Genomic DNA, 20,902 nt, shown 5'->3' on the forward strand with positions numbered 1-20,902 from the left:
CTTGAATTCCAAAATATGTTTTGGTAACACAGCGTCCTGAAAATAGCTATTTCACTCATCTTCGGTGCTGTCTTTGAAGTAAGTGTCCTAACATTTCTGATCTCTGCGTATTTGCATTGTACCCTTTCTTTTACTGATGTTCCTTTCTTGAAAGATGCTGCCTTTTTAGACTTTCATAATGTATCTGACTGACTAAATTGCAATTATGTCACCTCTCATTTTCTACCTTCATTGATATGCGTATTATAATATTTTAGTCTAACTTTGCATACCTTCTGAGGCACAATGCACTACTGTTTACCATTTTATATGCCAAGTCTACATCCAGAGTCTTTACGTAAGTGGGATCTCAAGAACTGTACACTGTCTATCAAATATCTCATCACTCTGTCTTTGTAGAGGAAGGATAATTACTTTTTTTTCTTACAGGTATATCATCCATGAATGTACCCTGCTTTCTGTACTTCCTTCTCCTATTAAACCATCTGGTCATCATGTGCTTGAAACAGTCTCTTCATACAGTATTTATTTTTCATACATTCATGTTACATCCCAGGCATACATTTCATGCTATTAACTAATACAGATTTCTTGATTTATTTTTATGGCTGAAATATAAGTTATTTTGAACAATTTGGGATGGGAGAATATAGTACAAAGTTAATGGATCCAAGTGCTTAGCTGACTGTAAATATCTGCACATCCAGATAAAACAGCAATTTGTATTAGCCTGCTATAACTTTTTACCACACATGTTCATGCATGTATAGTCAGTTTGAGTAGCTGCATATAATTGTGGGACTTATAATCAGTGAATTATAGTAAGATGTGGCAATGGATTATTATGGGGAGCCCTTACCTCCATTTAGTCATAATATTCCTGTTCTGTAAACAGTGTGTTTGATATTGCATACATTGCATTTGAACAGATAACTAAAGCTTTCTGGGCGTAATTACATCTTCAGGTGTCAGGTTAAGTCCTAACAAGCTAGGTGGCCCTTTATTAATAAGCAAGAAAACACTCCTACTTAAAAATGTGGTTTATTACCATGATAAAGTTACACAATCCAAGTCTTTTTACCTAAATGCAATATATATTGAACTTAGAATAAGACATAGTAGGAGTTACACCCTTCCAGCTCTATTTTGAACCATTTGGAATATTAATTCACCTTGTTTTCAGTTGCAGGACAGAGAATCATATATAACACTGCTGGTTGGAGCCAAGTATGGAGTCAGTCAGATTATAAACAACAAGCTTAACATCACAGCCTCCTTGACAGAGTTTGCAAACATCAGCAGAATTGAGCTCACCCAGGAGTCTGAGAAAGTGAGCATGGTCAAAATCTACCTACAAGACATTAAGGTCAGTGACATCTCATTACTTGTATAATAATATTTGCTGATTATTGTTCTTGTATTCTTATTTTATTCTCAGTGATGTGGTACTAAGAGTCTAAGATTTTGATTTTACCCACTTTTAGTTGTGAGATTGCAGTTATGTTTTGTATTTTGATTTATCTGGCAGCTTATTGATGTAAGTGCTGACACTGAGAATGTGCCACAGTTATTCTCTGTACTACACTGAACTGGGAAGTTCCCAGTGCAGAAACACCACTATTTTGCCAGATTAAGACACAAACCCTGAGTCTGATGTGTGGGATGATGTATAAGAAGCACACCCTTCGACAGTGAAAGACAACATTTCATTCTTTGGAAAAATATTTTTTGACAAATTATGCTGTTGTAAAATGTCCTACAGCCCATGAGTGATACTCCTTAGACCTTACGTTTAAGTAAAACAGGCAGAGTATGTGACTTATTGATTAGAATATCTGGTGTTCAGCAGTTATATCATTTTTGTGAAATCATAAAATGCATGTAATGTAGTTGCCTCTTTTGAACATGCATCCTACAGTGGTACTATCTGGGTTGCAAATTTTCAAGATAACAAATACTCTTTATATAAAATCAAGCATAACAAATTTCAGCAAGAAAGACTGATGGACGACCATAGATGATACTAAAGAGAAAGTGATGTTTGTGCTGGAAGGAGTAAATGATCATGAGCATTCATTATAAGTCATGATTCAGTCTTCTGTGCAGCACAGCAGGCAGAATTCTTCGGAGAGGAAATTAGGAACAATCCCTTTAACACTATACTGCATGTGTTCTTCAGCCTCATGTTAAATAGTTAAATAGAAGTGTTATTGAGCATATGAAGGGATAGAACAGTTGGCTGCACTTTCTAAGATGGTTTAGCTCACTGATTCTTAGACAAATACATTTGGCTGGAAACGTGAGCTGCTTTCTAGCCTGGGTAATACAGTTCCTATGACTCCATTAGAAATGAAAGTCTAATGACTCCTCTGGTTGTTTCTCTGTTTACATCCTGCTGATGCCTGTAGGTGTCTGGTATTGCCCATTTTTATTTATATTACTAATACCAAAACCATGCTGCAGACAAGTTAATGAAATATTTCATCTTGAAGGTTATATGATGGATAATACAATTGTACTAATACTTAACCTCTGTCTAGTGCAGGTGAAAATGTATTAATTCTTGTTCATATAATATTTATTTATATTGGCATAAATTTCATATTTCCCTAACTATGTCAGCAACCAAGTGGCATAGGCAGAATTGCCTAGCTTTATTTGAAAGCTCTCAGCTGGATTTACACAATGCTGTTAACAGTATGTGTGTTCTTCTGCGGTTGCTGAGATATTCTAAGTTGTTTTCAAAATATTACAAAGAGTAGTTACTGTGTTTACCATGACTTATGTAATCCATTTTAAAACGTAGAATCTAAACCATGCTACCACTATAAAAGTAGTCTATGCTGAAGAGTATGCCGCTTACACTTCCTTAGTAACCTATATGATTTCAGAGATATGAACACTTGTTTGAAATGAGAGGACATAATCTGACTTTATCAAAAAACTTTGGACAATATTCCAGAAGAGTTGCTGTCAGTGTAAGTCTGCCCTGAGTTCGAATGACTTGCTCTCAGTGTAAATGACTTTTTTTCAGTGTAAGTCCTATCTATAAACAGGCTTACACTGGGACCAGATTCCAAAACACCTATGTCCACCCATTGGAACTAACAGTGCAAACTTGCATAACTCCTTTAGAGGGAATGAGTCAAAGTAGTACAGCTACAGATCACAAACTGATATATATATATATATATATATATATATATATATATATATATATATATATAAATCAGTATCTGATATATATATATAGTATTAAAATGCATTTGCATTAGAAGTTATCAAGTAAAACACAGTTAAATGGATCCCCCCCCCCACCCCCCAGAATGCCAATCATGTACTTTAGGTATCATCTTTTGTCTCTCATAATACAATAAATGAGGATTTTTCTGCTGCAACTATAATAAATCAAAGGATAATACCTGATATGGTGGACAATGCAAGGAAATAACTGACTGTCCAGAGTAGCTTTGGGCCTCCCCAAAGCTGTATCATCTATTATTTCCCTGTAACACTCATCTTGATGGGCATTAATGCACATAGAAAATAGATCACTGCATTATTTTATGATATTTAAAATATAATTAAAACTCATATTTGTATTATTTTTATGCAAAACAGGTCTTCCACTCTTAAGTGTGATGTTGCTTAATTTTGAAGTCAGTTGCCACTTTTATTGAGGATCAAGCTAATAAGGTTTAATTATGGACATGTGCATACATATATACACATACACACACATTGTATAGTGTTGAATATATGGGTTGCTGTCATTTAATTGACAGCACTTTTGTCAAGTAATGTATGATTGAATAAAAAGGAGAGAAACAGCTTTTGCCAACAGTGGAGTTTTCTTTTTTCAACACTGTCGTGTGACCTTGGAGTAGGTATATTTAGGTTCAGGGGGTTTAGGGGTATATAAAAAAATACAACATTAGGAATAAGAATGGACCAGTACAATAAAGAAATCCAAGTAAAAAACAACAAAAGTACCAAAGTCCAGCATGGCAGACTGGCAAGATAAATAAAATGAAAACTTTAATTCAGAACAGTAAGCGCTTTCACTGTGTATCAAACCACTTCAAAAGACTGATTCTTAAAAGTACACACTAGGTTTAAGTAGCTAGCATACAATCAATTAACACCATCACTAAAAACATTTTAAAGAAACAGTCTCCAAATAGTATAGCTTAAATAAAAACATTAAGAAAAAGCTCATCTATAAAAAATAAAAACTGACAGAAATACAAAACATTTAAAATCTCAGTGTTTAAGTGGTGTTGCCTTTAAGAATGTGTCAAAAGATTTTAATACTCTTAACATATACTGGAAGAATCACGCAGATAAAAATAAGCAAAAAAGGTTTATTTTACATGCATGGAGACATGCTACAAAGTATATGGTATGTCAGCAGTCTAATTTCTATACACTTCACATGGGTTTTTATACCCTTCTCAGCACGTACACAGTAACTGGTTACCATCAAGGAATTTCAGTCAAGGCTATAAATTCACATACTGGAGCCTTAGATGGTCAGAGGTCAGTCACAAGATAAGCTTGTGCCTGGACCAAGGTAACATCTGTGCATTCCTCTTTGGTCAGCAAATTCTTTACAAGAAAAACAGCTTATTTTAACTTGTTTCTTTGCTTGCAATGCAATTTCACATTTTAACCCTTACTATACATGATACAAAGATGTTGAACACAAAGATTCTTACTACATTTCCCCCCTTACAACACTTTGTATCACCAGTAATACATTTTATTCATACAGGTTTTCGCATGACTCGTGTTCTGTATATTCAGAATAATAAGATTTTGTTGCATTGGCAGACAATACACTTGATATTATCATTCGGATGCAAGGAATATAACAACAACCCAACAGTAGGAATATAATGGCACCAACACATATAGCAATTAAGACATTCATAAGTACTGTTCCCCAATTTCCAAACCAATTTTGGAAAAAGTCAGTTAATGGATTCTGTCCTGGTTTTGTAAGTTCAGAAACTTGTTGTAGGATCTCCAGATGGCTGTTAATGTCATATTCGTTGTCTGGAATGAACGGACAACACTCGCAAGTACCTCCTTTTGCCGCTAGGGGGAAGTCGAGCGCCATACGATTCTGCAATACTACAGTCCTCATTGCAGTTAGCTCATCCGTCATCGATTCTAGCGCAGAAAAAGTTGCATTGCTCAGAGTTTTTAACAGTTTTGACAGTTTTCTGAGCTCCCAAATGGATTTTACTGTCCCATACGCTGGAAAAATACCAGCCCAGGAAATAACATCATCGCCCAAGTCCATGTGTGATAGCCCCTTGCTGCTACTATGGGCCAAATCGTGTTGATAGATCCAGGATGCATCAACGTTACCTACGGGATTAACAGGTTTATTAACAGCACGTACATTTCGTATTTTACCTTGGGGAAGAGAAAATGTATGTCTTATAGCTGGTGCTAAATAACCCAAAAAGCAACTGCCTGACCAATTCCTCGGTAACCATTTGTATGCTTTTCTACCACAGATAAAATAACAATCATTTACTTTAAGTGTAATATTGACTGGAACAGAGTGATTTCCTTTGTCTTGCAGCCCTTTAAACAAAAGATCATACACAGATAACATTTTTTCAAAAAAACTTGTGCCATTAATAAGCCCTGTACTATTAATAAGCACTCGTTGCACAGTGCCCATCTATTGTACAGTTATGAATTATTGTTACATTACACTGACTCCATCCAACCTTACAGTTCCATTCTGGCGACCCATGAGGGGTAATGCTATTTTGTCCTTTAAGGCTACATTTGAAGTTTCAAATAGTAAATTAGTCCATGTATCATTTGCCCCCCAAAGGGACTGTACCTAACATTAGACCACCATGTACAGTAGGGATAGCCGTGCATATCCAACAATTTGAAACATTAAAAGACAGGGCATATGCATCATCTCTCTTTACTTGGCTAGTCTTGTTTGAAAATAAAAACGGCCAAAACAGAGAAGTAACAATCACACTTATTAACAACAAAATTATTTTGGAATGCTTTTGTGGGAAGGGTTGCTCCCTTCCGGTATTTTTCTGCATTGCTACAATAGTCAGATACTCATACAAAACAAGATTACTACTAATCAGTGTTCCTCAGGGGAACTCAAGTTTTTGTCCAGTTCAAACTGTTTTACCAGTTTACAGTGTGTCAGATGGATCCATGATGTTTGTTCTTTGATTCGGATTGCTGTAGGTGTTGCGATCAAAACCTGGTATGGACCTTCCCACTTAGGCGAGGCCCAGGTTTTCCTCTTGACAATTTTAATCCAAACCCAGTTCCCAGGTTTCACTTCCAGGATCCTGTTGTTCTTCTGATCTGAAAAGCAATCATTCGTTAAAGAGGTATTAGTCCTGGTCAGCAATTTCCTCATGTAATCTGCTATCTCTTCACCCCCCTCACATTCCGCAGGCAAAAGATTTTGCCACTGCGGGACGTAATAAGGTCTCCCGTATAATAGTTCAAATGGTGTGACCCCTTTTGAGATGGGAGTGGTACGCATGGACAGGAGTGCCAGAGGTAAGCAGTTTATCCAAGACTGATGTGTCTCGGCCATGAGTTTACGTAACTTGCCTTTGAGAATGCCATTATGGCGTTCAACCAACCCTGCTGACTGTGGGTGGTAGGCACAATGATATTTTAACTCGATCTAAAAAACGGCGGCCAACTTTTGAATAACTTGGTTTACGAAATGTGTGCCATTATCAGAATAGATGCGTGTAGGTAGCCCAAAATGAGGGATAATGTTATTTGTAAGGGCCTTGGCTACCGACAGTGCATCTGGGTGTGCTACCGGAAAAGCTTCAACCCATTTTGTAAAAGCGTCAATAATGACTAACACAAATCGCTTCTGTTGAACAGGAGTTAGTTCAATAAAATCCGTGCAGATTGTGTGAAATGGATACGGAGGCAGCGGAAAAGCTGCTGGGGTGATCCGCACCCCACCACCATGGTATCGTGCACAAAGCAGGCACGATAAACAAAATCATTTAGCATATGCTATAAAGCCCTTGGTCCAGAAAATTTGCTGGATCATTTGAACCATAGCAGCAGGGCCCAGATGAGATGGGCCATGCATCACTAATGAGGCATACCTAAAAAGGTTTGTTGGTAAGACATACTTATCATTTGGACCTACAAAAACTCCCTGCTTTTGAATAGCCCCATATTTAACCCATCGCTGTTTTTCCTGAACTGTACTAAGTTCCTGCATTACCTGTAAAGTTTGTAGATCAAATTTATCTGTAGGGTGAAGTTCCTTCTGTGTGGTCTCGAGTGCAAAGGTAGAGGTTAAGGCTACACTTTTTGCAGCTTTGTTAGTCAGTGCATTTCCAAGTAGTACTGGATCCTTGGCATTCATGTGCGCTGTGCACTTGCAGATGGCCAGTCCCCGTGGCAGTTGGACAGCTTGTAAGAGGCTAAGGATTAAATCCTTGTGGGTTATTTCCTTTCCTGAGGCCGTAACCATTCCCCTATTTTTCCATTGCTGTGCAAAGACATGGACCATGGAAAAAGCATACTGACTATCTGTGTAGATAGTAACTGCCTTATCCTTGGAGATGGTGCATGCTCTGGACAAAGAAATCAATTTGGCCGCTTGTGCGGACAGGTTCCTGGGGAGGGGTTTTGCCTCCAGTACCTTAGTCTCAGTTGTGACTGCATACCCCACTTGTGTAATACCTGCCTCATTCTTACATGCTGACCCATCTACAAACAGGGTCCAATCTGAATTTGCCAAAGGTTGGTCCTTAAGGTCTGGTCTTGGTAAGACATTAGAGTGTATTAAATCTAAACACACGTGAGGGGCATCATCATCAGCTGTAGGTAACAGCGTGGTTGGATTAAGAGTGGTGCATCACTCAATGGTCATGTGTGGTTGTGATAGTAACGTTGTCATGCAGGATAAGTGTCTGCTAGGAGAGAGAAAGGTAACTTTATCCTGTAGTAGTATTACCGTGACAGAGTGCGGTACTCATAAGGTAAGGTCATGAAACAAAACTAGGGTCGCATACGCTTGCACAGCCTGTGCAGCTGCGACTACTGCTTGTACAAAGTGTGGCAAAGATCGTGCCACTGTGTCCAATTTACTAGAATATAAAGCTAATGGTCTTAACTTATCCCCATAAGTTTGCAACAGAACCGATGTCATAAAGCCCTGCTTACAATCTACTGTCTGAACAAAGGGTTTTGTATAGTCAGGGAAGCTAAGTGTTGCAGATCCTGCTATCAACTGTTTTACCCTAGTAAATGCCTGTATTGCCTTATCCGTCCATTGCAGCACGTCATGTGCTGCCATGGGAAGTGTGAAAATAAGTTCCAAAAGTGGACTTACTTCCTCTGCATAGTTGGGAATCCAACTACGACAAAAATTTGTTATTCCTAAAAATGACATCATTTCTTTTTTTGTGCTGGGCATTGGTGCCTGTAAAACGGCTTCTTTTCTACAGTTATCTAGCTGTCTACCAGCAATTGAAATGGTATAGCCTAGATACCGTACTTCAGTTTTACAAAATTGTAATTTAGATTTATTTACCTTATGTCCCTCTTTTGCCAAAAAATGCAATAACCGAATAGTTTCGGACTCACAGACAGCCTCCGTGGGTGCAGCCAGTAAGATGTCATCCACGTACAATAGTAGATGACAGCCATGCTCTGGTTGAAACTGTGCCAGGTTTGTCGACATTTCTTGCGAAAAGATTGTAGGGCTTTCACAATATCTCTGCGGCAGTCGTGTGTATGTGTACCGCTTGCTCATAAACGTAAAGGCGAACCAAAACCTACTATCTTCCTGTAGGGGAATAGAAAAGAACGCGTTACTAATGTCAATAACAGAAAAATACTTATCCGTGGGAAGGATATCATTTAACAAAACAGATGGATCTGGGACCATAGGAGCCCTTGGCACTACAGCAGCATTTACAGCCTGCAGATCCTGTACCATTCTCCATGTCCCGTCCGGTTTCCTTACTGGGAACAAGGGTGTGTTACACGGTGAATCTGTACATGGAATTAAAACCCCAGCTCTCAGTAGAGCCGTGATCACTGGAAAAATGCCTTCTTCTGCCTTTTTACTTAATGGATACTGACGCTTATGAGGTCTAAAATCGGATTTTGGAGTTATTTTAACCTGTCCTGCTGTTTTCATTAGCTCAATGTCGTGCTGTCCTAGGGACCATAAGGATTTTGGTACTGACTGTAGTTTCAATTCTTCTTGTGGGGTCAGAAAGCATAGTCAGTATGGCATGCCTCCTGTCGGTGTTAACCGATCTTCTCGAAGATGTACCGTTGGTCTGGCCTGGGTCACCCAATTTAACTTCTGTACCTGAACCCCCTTACCTGCCAGCTGTTCCGGTGTCATCTTTGTCCAATCGGTAACTTTTTTCCCAACCATATACCATGCCGTTTGTTCTTCCCTAGTCACAGATACATGTGGGATTGAGGCATTTTGAAAAAGCTGTTGCATGCCTCTTGTGAGACTACAAGTAACTGCGGAGTTCCCTGCCCTGTCCCAATAAAGATTTTGTAATAGGATCCTGGTCACCTTGTGTTTAAAAAATTGTTCCTCCTACTTGGGATCAGGTCCCACACTTTTCCTGTAATACATTGTACAGTGTAGTTGTTTGGCAGCCTCTGGTAACTGAATAGCCGTACTATATTTGCTCAAAGCTAGGTTAGTTAACTCATTGGCCACGCTTTGTGGTCCTGTTTCGATAAGATCATTACTATACCAGTAATGTAAATCCCCTTGCCCTACCTGCAACATTTCATCCTGGATTTTCATACGCTTAGCCAAGATTCCTGATGCAGTTGGTGCTGATGCTATTCTGAAAACATGCATCAAATCCCTTCCTAATAAGTTAACAGGGCAAATCCGAGAGACAATCACCTGAAATCTAATGGTTTGATTAGTTTCAGGGTCCATAAACCATAAAGGTTTAGACAAAGGTTCCTTATAGATGTGGCCGTCGGCCACTTTGACAAACACATAGTCATCATAAGTTACATCGGATGGCACTGCAGTGTGTTTCAATAAGGTCCTAGAAACCCCTGAGTCACATAGAAATTTTACGTCCCTCCCTTCAACCTGTAATATGATTACCGGTTGCACTTCTAACTGCATAGTCGTAGCTACAGCTGTCAGGCTAACAACCTGATATTCACCTTTTTCTAAAAAATCAGTTATGTCATGTTCCCATCCTGCACATTCCCTTTTACCTTCTTTATTCACATCCTCAAAATCATCCTCATTCTGTATTACTGACTCTTGCCAGTCGACCTCAGCACCTGGGTCCGGTTCGTCCGTGCTGCCATCATATAGTCATGCTGAACTATGATCTGGAGCAGCAGCGGATTTCCCGGGATTCCGACAATCTCTTGCAAAATGCCCCTTCTTACTGCATTTAAAACATTCCCCCCTCTTTTGTCTGCCTTCGTAATCTTCAAAATGTCCTACATTCCCTCTCCCTCTGCCTCTACCCCGTCCCCTTCCTCTACCTCTGTTGGACAGAGCTTATATTAACATAAGTGTTCCATCCGCGCTCACCATAAAGGTTTGAGCCTGTTTTCTTTTCTTCTTCCTCAAGATATTTTTCTGCACATAAGGGGATATGAGTCTGTGGACAGGGTATGTACTTTAGCTTCTTTTTGTTTTTACTCTGATTTGTCTATACTACGGTTACGTAGTTCTAGAGTCTCCTCTGCTTGTTTTTTGTAAAACTATGGAGGGTATTTTTCCCTGCTTCTCTGCCTCCTGTAAAACTACGGAGGACACTTTTTCTTGATTTTCTGCTTCTTTTTCCTGATACTGGGGTGGACCGACCATTTCTTTAGGGACTTCTGGATACAAGGGTGGGGCTGTCGGTTTACGACAGACAACAGATGTCTCGTCATCTTCTTTATGGACAAAAAATGCACCTTTTGCACTCGAGCCACCACCTTCCTTATTCGAAAATTGTTCCCTATGTCTCTTATTAGTTTCTTTTAACCATTTCTGTGCTTGAGGGAATCCCACCTTTACTTGATTTTTAACTTTGCCTCCTGCGTCCCTACGCAGATCTCTCACCAAATTTTGACATTCTGATCTATTTAAGTTACCACTAAACCCATAATTTGTCTTTCATTTTTTTATGTATTTTAAGTTTTTTTTTTTTTTTTTTTTTTGGATGTAATTTAAACATATATTCCTCATCTTCAGTCCTTTTATTTAAGCAGCCCTTGCTAGCACAACAACTGCTTCCTATTCCCATTTTTCTTATTTAAAAGAAAAACTGTTTCCTTTTCCTGAGATCTCTACCGGTCTTTTGTAAAATTTAAACAAAAGAAATTCCTTTATGACTAGTCCCTTAAAAAAAGTACTTTTATAAATGTAAAAGCTTACCTTTCTGCAGATCTTCTGCCCCGTTCGTCACCGTCCCACGGATCGAATCTAAGAGTGACTGGCCTCTACTTACGACTTCTTCGTCGGAGGTCTTTCCGTTCAAGGGAGCCCGAGATTCGTTCTCCCCTCCTGTACAGGTTTTTCAGTCCCTCTTATGTGATTCGTACCGTGAAGAGGTGGCCCCACATTCTTGGGCGCCAGAAATGTCAAAAGATTTTAATACTCTTAACATATACTGGAAGAATCACGCAGATAAAAATAAGCAAAAAAGGTTTATTTTGCATGCATGGAGACATGCTACAAAGTACATGGTATGTCAGCAGTCTAATTTCTATACACTTCACATGGGTTTTTATACTCTTCTCAGCACGTACACAGTAACTGGTTACCAGACAAGGAATTTCAGTCAAGGCTATAAATTCACATACTGGAGCCTTAGATGGTCAGAGGTCAGTCACAAGATAAGCTTGTGCCTGGACCAAGGTAACATCTGTGCATTCCTCTTTGGTCAGCAAATTCTTTACAAGAAAAACAGCTTATTTTAACTTGCTTCTTTGCTTGCAATGCAATTTCACATTTTAACCCTTACTATACATGATACAAATATGTTGAACACAAAGATTCTTACTACAGAATGGTTTTAATGAAACAACCTCATTTAAACCTGGTTCTTTGTCTGCATTCATTGACAGAATCCGTTTCTGTTCAGCATATTTGGTCCTGTTCCTAATACCTCCCCTCTTAAATTCTCTGAAATTATTTCCAGCACCAGAAAGCCAAAGGTATGTCAGCACCAAAATTCATTATATGTTTAGCAAAGACATTTGTATCTTTCTCATTTTTAATGTCCTTCTGATGTTCCAAGATTCTGTCCTTAAGCTGTCTGTTACTCATACCTATATAGAATGCAGGGCACTTAGCACAATAACTAAGATATACTGTGTTTCTGGTCTTACAGTCAGCATAGAAATCTATTTCTACCTCAAACTTATTATGTAAACATACATAATTCATACCTGTATGAATAAACTTACAGGCTGTACAATTCCTACATTTAAAAGTACCTTTCCTAGTCGATGTTAAAACCTTTGTAGTAGTGGATGCATTATAGCATAGGTGCCTCTTCAATGATCTATTATTTTTAAAAGAGAAGTGTGGCACTGTATCTATAACACTTCTTAGTTCATCCACTGTGTCTAAAATGTCACAATTATGTTTGATGACATCACAGACTCTATAGATATCTGATGAGTATATTAAAGGAAATCTAAGGACTCTCATGTATCTGAGTACCTTCATTTAATAGTGGTTCAGAGAAATAGGGCCTTCCTTTACTTTGTCTCTGTTTCAATAGGCAGGAATTTCACATCATTCCTTGGAGCCTGACCTTGACTATGGGTATGGCTGCTGGTGTTAGTGAGGGAGTGCTCTAGAGTTTTTGTTGGACTTCTGGTAGACCGATATGGACCCTGGCTGCTGCAGGGTGACTACGAGGGCTTAGAGTGTAAGTCTGAGGCCTGGGATTGATTTGCCAGGGACCTATCCAGTGCAACTGGTATCCCCTGCACTGGTGAGCAGTGTCACCACTATGATGACCTGAAACATAGGAAGAGGGAAACCTTGGATACCTGGATCCATGAGGCTAGGGATTGGAAGATCCCACAAATATGTAAGTATGTTTTCCAGTAATTTATAAATGTACAAGCTGAATCTATGCAAAACTGGCATGCATGATGGTTTGATTCTCTTACCATAGCTGCAGAAGAGAGGGCTTACAATGTACAGTCCCATGCAGGGCGTTTGGCCAGGATGAGGCAAGTGCGAGGTAAGACATTCATCAGAGTAATAACTTAATGCATAACTTAATACTTCAATAAAGTAAATACAGATTTTGCAGTCTTAACAGTTAGGTATGAAATACCTGGGGCATCTTATATCTTTATTAATGTGTCAGTCAGTGCATTTCTGAAATGGTAAAGCAAGTTAAAGCAAATAAGCATGCAGTACTGTCTAGCTTAGCTTCCAGCCATCAGTTAATGTTGTGGTCTTCCCAGATTAAAAACGACTCTTCTGGTCTGCTCATTGTCGGAAATATGTTGTAGATTGCAGTAAATAAATGATCAGGGTATACGGTTAAGTTAACAGAAGTCATAGACAGCTATCCATGTGTGTAAATGCCAGATTTGAAGTGACATTACTCAATAAAGTTTAAAAGGAGATGGTGCTTTGATTATTTTTTCAAATAAAGTGTTCAGTATTCCTGTAGTCGCTGCTTGTGGGTTCTAGTCCAACACCAGACAAATGATGAATGTGAAGTACTAAATAATGTGCCAACATATGTCATACATAGCTGCAGTGCTGTGCCCAGATTAAGGGAAAAGCTTGTATTCTGCTCATTTTGTCTAATATATGTTGTGGGTTGTAGTTAATAAATGAATAGGGTAAATGTGTACGGTAATGCAACTCCTGCACAGCTATGCATGTGTGTAAATCAAGATTTGAAACAACATACATCAATAAAGTGTTATAGGAGGTGGTGTTCTGATAATTTAAGTTTTTCAAATAAAATGTACAGTATTCTTGTAGTCACTGCTTGTGGTTCCTAAGCCGACACCAGTCAATTGATAAATGTGAAGTATCACATCACAGGAAGATCAGGAAACATCTGAAGAAGAAATATGGACATGGGAAAGAAAGAGAGATTTAATATGGTGTAATATTTATGCAAAGGAGAAAGCAAAACTAACAAATACAAAAAAAGCAGCACCAAAGATATTTGAAGAGAAATACAGGCAAAGGAATCCAGACATGGAAAACTTTACAATACAAAAAATAAGAAGACAAAGAGGAAAAGTAGAAAGAGAGATTAGTAATGGAGAAGTTAAAGAAATAGAAACTGAAGTTATAGAGTACCTGCAAAGTGAAGGATTCAGTGTAGAAAATCTAATTCAGAAAGCACCACAAAAGGATAGAGTAATGGATATCCAAATTAAGGGGAAACCAGTGGAACAGGAAGCAATTGATCGGGTGCCATATGAAGATAATTTGGAACCCTCCACAGGAAACCAGTATAAATGTTCACTTAAAGCTAGACAGCAGGAGAATGAACAGGAAACTGGAAGCTCTGATGCAGTCAGTGTTGAGGACTGATAGGCCAGTGAGTTCCCATATGACAGAGCAACAAATGGCACAGGATGAAATTGAAGAGAATGTGCCACAGGAAGATGCTAGAGAACTTTCTATAGAATGCCAGCAGAAAATGGAAAACAAAAAAAGTGCCCTCAGTTTGGAAGAAAATGAGCTAAGAGAAGAGTTGCTTGATTTAATAGACATAGACAGATATATCAAGAGCAATGAAAAAAAATAGACTGCAGAAGGTTAATAAAGCCCAAAAAGTCAGAAGCCTGATAAAACAAATGAACACAGGAATTAGGACTGTTCATAGAAATCCCTGCGATATAACAGAAGTAAACAGGATATATTACTGTGCAGCTAAATTAATAACTGATAAAGTTCTGCAGCAGGAACACAGGGTAGTGAGGGAAAGGAAGGGGAGAAATCGAATACCATCATGGAAATATTGAACAGAGAAAACTGTAAAGCAGTTAAGACAAGAAGTGTCACTGTTAGAAGACTATAGAAGATGGAACAGATCAACAGAAATACTAAGAAGATAGATGTGATAAAAGCAATGCGCAGTATTAGAACAGACCAGGATCTATCATGCACTATCATAAATAAGCTAAAAATTTCAGCATAGGCTGAAAAACAGAGAAGATACAAAGTATAAAGCAAAAGTACAAAATAAGTGATTTATTGATGACCCAAAAAAGTTTTATAGAGAACTGGGAAATAGGGTAAAAGGAATTAAAAGACTGCTAAAAAAAGAAGAAATAGATGCCTTTTGGGGAAGTATCTATGAAGATCCTGTGTAACATAACAAAGACGCTAAGTGGATAGAAGAAGTTAAAGAAAGAATAAGAGGTTTAAAGGTACAGGATATGAAATGGGATGAAGTTAACAGCCAAAGAGATTGAAACAAAGTTAAGAAAAGCCTCTAACTGGAAACCCCAGGCCCAAATACAGTACCTAACTTTTGGCTGAAAGTATTAACATCTTTGCACAAAGATTTAGCCATTGAGTAAGGACTATTTATATGCACACTCCGAACAGACACCAACCTGGTTAACAACAGGAAAAGAAATGTTCCTATTTGAGAGTGAATATGCAAGCTACCCTAAAAATTATAGACCAATAACTTGCCTTCCGAAGATGTATAAACTATACATGGGAATTGATGCTGACAGAGTTTGCAGTCATTTAAAAGAAAACCCAATTATGGCAGCAGAACAAAAGGGCAATAAAAGAAGGTCATATGGAACAAAGGATCATTTGTTGTTAAATAAAGTTATAGTGGAGAACTGTAAAAAGGGGAATAATCTAAGTATGCATGGATTGACTACAAAAAAGCATTTGATAGTATCTCACATTCATGGATAAAAGAGTGCTTAAAAATGTACAAGATACATTCTACACTGAACGACTACATTACAGTGACCATGAAACAGTGGCAGACCACTTTGCAATTAAGCCATGATAAAGGACAAATTATTATCCCAGGGATAAAAATTCAATGGGGTATATTCCAGGGTGACTCTCTGTCACCACTGCCTTTCTGCCTTGCCCTTAACCCATTAAGCTGTCTACTTAACAGCTTAGGCCATGGCTATAATTTGCCTCCTGGAAAACAACAAAGTGTAAAGACTTCACATCTTCTCTTTGTTGATGATTTAAAACTGTATGGTTCATCAGATGAGGAACTGAAAGCACAACTGCAAGTTGTCAAAACCTTTTGAGATGATCTAAGAATGTTATTTGGTCTTGATGAATGTGCAGAAGCAACCTTTAAAGCAGGAAAACTGAAACACCAGGAAAACAGTTTGGGACAAGAACTTGAGCAAGAAGGAGTGTATAAATATTTGGGAATTGATGAAGGATCAACAATAAAACATGAACACATGCAAATAAAACTTAGTAAGAAATACTACAGAAGACTTAAATTAATCCTGAAAACAGCACTGACATCTAGGAACACAATCCAGGCTATAAACCAATTTGCTCTTCCTGTCCTAACTTACAGTTTTGGAGTGACTTGACTGGCCCCAAAATGTGTTGGATATATTAGGAAAACAAGAAGGATGCTTCATGTTCACCAAATGATTTATAAAAATCAGTGCATACCAAGATTATATATTCCCTGTTGTGAAGGAGAGACGGGCCTCCTTGAAATTGATTATATGTATAGATCTGCAACTGTGGGACTCCACACATATCTGCTGACCTCACAAGACCCAGATGTAATGCAAGTTTTGAAACATGAGAATAAATCTAAGATGACTTCTCTGCTTACTCTTGCAGAAGCATGTTGGCATCAAGCAGGAATGGGAATCAAAACAGAAGTAGATAAAAATCAGGCAGCTACTGAATGTGCCAAAAAACAAAAGAAAGAATATAAGGTGAAGGACCAGATGAGAAGGCAAGAAATGCAGAAAAGGCAAAAATATAGTTGCAAGTTTAGAACACTTCTGGAAGAAACTCATGTTGATCAGGAACAAACAAACGCAGGAATGGTTGAGGGGAGGTAAGTTCAAACCAAGAGATGAAAGGTTAATATTGGCAGCTCAAGACAATGGGCTGCGTACATGTTGGTTTGGGGTTGGTTTGCAAAGTCCATTGAACATGTGGTGGAAACGGACAAATATAGGTTTTGTAAAACCGAAATAGTTGCACACCTTGTTGCTGGTTACGACATACTAATGGCAGAAGGACTGTATACTGAAAGGCATAATAATGTGGCAAGACTGTTGCACTGGGGATTGTGCAAACATTATGGTATTGAAGAGGCTGAAAAACACTGGAAACATAGGCCACAAAGCATCATAGAAAATGAAGAAGTCTACATCACATGAGATCACTCATTACCAACAGTTCAAAAGGTAGATGTTAGAAAACCAGATATAGTGGTCCAAGAAAAGAAGACAAGAGTAGTACTGCTTATTGAAATCGCCACACCCAGTGACTACAGTGTCTTGCATACAGAGAGACACAACGTCATAAAATATTAGGATTTGCAGGCAGAAGTGAGAGCAATGTGGAAGAAAGATACCCAGACAGTTCCAATAGTAGTAGGAGAAACAGGTCTTATAAAAAAAAGAGTCTACAATCGTATTTAGATATGCTACCAATCCATGTAACTCCATATGAATTCCAGGAGGAGTCATTACTGGGCACATTGCGGTTGCTGTGAACAGCACTACTGGCTGACATTAAAGAGTGAAACAATACTAATTTCATGAACTTTAATCATACTTTGTCTTAGGAATGAGGCCCATTCCTGTCACGGTATTAGAAACCCAAAAGATTTGGAGAAATTAAAGAGTGAAGTACTAAATAATGCGCCAACGTACGTCAAAAATAAATGCAGTGCAATAAGGGTCAAGCTTGTGTTCTGCTCATTTTGTCCAAAATATGCTGTAGATTGCACACAGTAAATGAACAGGGTATACAGGTAAGTTAACAGAAGTCCTAGACAGCTATCCCTGTGTGTAAATTCCAGATTTGAAGCAACATTAATCAATAAAGTGTAAAAGGAGATGGTACTTTGATAATTACTTTTTTCAAATAAAGTGCTCAGTATTCCTGTAGTCACTGCTTGTGATTTCTAATCCTACACCAGACACAGCTATGCTTGTGTGTGTAAATGCACAAAGTTTTAAAGGCGATGGTCTGAGAATGTATTTTTTTAAATAAACTGTTCAGTTTTCCTATAGTCACTGCTTGTGGGTTCTAATCCCATTGCAGCCAACTGAGAAATGTTCAGCTGTCTAGTGTAATTAGTTTGCACGAACATATCTCTCAACCGTCACTATTTTACAGAAAGTAATAACGACTGCCCCATATGTCTGGTTCTTTGATTTGCAGATATATGACATTACTTGGAATGCAATTTAATGGCAAATTTGTTTTCAGAACACCTTGCTATTAATGTATGAGCACATTATGTAAAATGTTTCCTGTTGATGTGCCTTTGTGCCACCATTTTGCATGGCTTGGCCCATAATGTCCCATGCTAACAGGTTGACAGCTATGGATGTGTAACATCATCTATACAATATAAGCAGTCAGTGTTTTCACAAGTAAAATCTAACATATCTAGAAATACAGTGGATATAAAAAGTGTACATGCCCCTGTTAAAATGCCAGGTTTTTGTGATATAAAAAAATGAGACCACAATAAATCATTTCAAAACTTTTCCCACCTTTAATGTGACCTACAACCTGTATAATTCAATTGACAAACAAACAAATATGTTAGGGGAAAAATATAAAAAATAAAAAACGGACAATAAGCTGGTTGCATAAGTGTGCACACCCTTAAACTAATACTTTGCTGAAGCACCTTTTGATTTAATTACAGCATTCAGTCTTCTTGGATAAGAGTCTATCAGCATGGCACATCTTGACTTGGTGATATTTGTCCACTCTTCCTTGCAAAAGCACTCCAAATCTGTAAGATTGCGAGGGCATCTCTTGTGTGCAGCCCTCTTCAGGTCACTCCACAGATTTTCTATTGAATTAAGGTCTAGGCTCTAGCTGGGCCATTCCAAAACTTTCATTTTCTTCTGTTGAAGCCATTCTTTTGTTGATTTGGATGTATGCTTGGGGTCATTATCTTGTTGAAAGGTGAAATTCCTCTTCATCTTCATCTTTCTGGCAGACACCTGAAGGTTTTGGGCCAAAAGTGACTGGTATTTGGAACTATTCATAATTCCCTCCACCTTGACTAAAGCCCCAGTTCCAGCTGAAGAAAACCAACCCAAAGCATGATACTGCCACCAACAAGCTTCACCATGGGGATGGTGTTCTTTTGGTGATGAGAAGTGCTGCTTTTGCGCCAAACATACCTTTTGGAATTGTGGCCAAAAAGTTCAACCTTGGTCTCATCAGACCATAACACATTTTCCCACATGCTTTTGTGAGACTTGATGTATTGTTTTGCAAATTTTAGCCAGGCCTAGATGTTTTTTCTGTGAAAGAAAAGGTTTCCATCTTGCAACCCTACCCCATAGGCCAGACATATGGAGAATATGGGAGATTGTTGTCACATGTAGTACACAACCAGTGCTTACCAGAAATTCTTGCAGCTCCTTCAGTATTGCTGTAGGTCTCTTGGCAGGTTCCCTGACCAGTTTTTGTCTTTTCTTTTCATCAATTTTGGAGGGATGTCCAGTTCTTTGCAACATCACAAGAAGACTGAATGCTGTAATTAAAGCAAAAAGTGCTTCAACAAAGTATTAGTTTAAGGGGTGTATACACTTATGCAAACAGCTTATTGTACGTTTTTTATTTTTTATATTTTTCCCCTAGCAGATGTGTTTGTTTTTCAAATGAATTGTACAGATTATAGGTTACATTAAAGGTGGGAAAAGTTTTGAAATTATTTATTGTGGTCTCATTTTTTTATATCACAAAAACCTGGCATTTTAACAGGGGTGTGTACACTTTTTATATCCATTGTATGTAGTTGTAGTCTGTGAAATTACTAATTTCTACTTTTCTCTCTCACCCCTCCCCTTCTCTTCTTTTATTTATTAATTATATTTATTATAATTTGATATCATCATATTACTTGTAATTGCCTCTTATGTTGGCCTTATGTATGATTTAATATTGCTTTGCTGTTAAAAGTTTTCAGTTGCATTATTTATTGTTGTGTTCCTCATTATATTAATTTCAGTTTATTTCCATTACTCATTATTGTTTCTCCTTATGTTATTAATTGCATTTGTTATGGTTATGTTTATTTTTCATTATGTTTATATTTCATTTACTACAGTGCAACAACATAGGATGGTTCCCAGTGATCCACTTACTTTGACTCCCCCGGCTGAAGCACCAGGGCCCAGCACATCTGGGCTGCAGCCTGGTGGCGGCCCCTCTGCTGCCCCTGCACTACCTGGTCCATAATGAAGTTCTGTCCTACAGGCTGGGGGTGGTCCCCCCTCTGGGAGTTGAGGTGGATGGGGTGCTTATGTCACCCATGATGAACTGCTATGCATGGTGTATAGACTGCTGCCGAACTGTTGGTGCATGCCTACACCAGATGGAGAGCATTCTGTCCATCCTGGTAGGGCAGTCTCACCCCAGACACCAGTGTTGATCACTGTCTCCACAGAAGCAGTGCTAACAGTCCCATGTGTGAGGACTTGAGTCACACTGCTACAGTGTCTGACTTCCATGGGACTGGGATTCCACAGCACCCTCTCCAAACAAGGTGTTCACCACCCCTTGTATTACAAACCAACCCTGTCTGCTGTTTTGTCTGTCTGAAAAAGCTTCCTCACCTTCCCAACTAACCTCCCTCACATGTACCTATGTCCCTTCCCAACTTTTCTCTCTCACCTTAAAAAAAAATGGGCA

At 38.4% G+C, this 20,902-nt stretch overlaps 1 protein-coding gene across 1 annotated transcript in view; it reads left to right on the forward strand.

The window, feature by feature from the left end:
* Positions 1–20,902, forward strand: part of FRMPD1 (FERM and PDZ domain containing 1) — a 998,362-nt gene that overhangs the window by 768,877 nt on the left and 208,583 nt on the right. Inside the window, exon 12 of the mRNA XM_044059294.1 lies at positions 1,184–1,366. Within this exon, the coding sequence (XP_043915229.1) occupies positions 1,184–1,366 (183 nt within the window). The remainder of the gene's footprint in view (positions 1–1,183; positions 1,367–20,902) is intronic.

The sequence above is a fragment of the Protopterus annectens genome, chromosome 17.part0 (assembly GCF_019279795.1).
Source record: "Protopterus annectens isolate FY-2018-M chromosome 17.part0, PAN1.0, whole genome shotgun sequence".
NCBI classification, from domain to species: Eukaryota; Metazoa; Chordata; order Ceratodontiformes; family Protopteridae; genus Protopterus; species Protopterus annectens.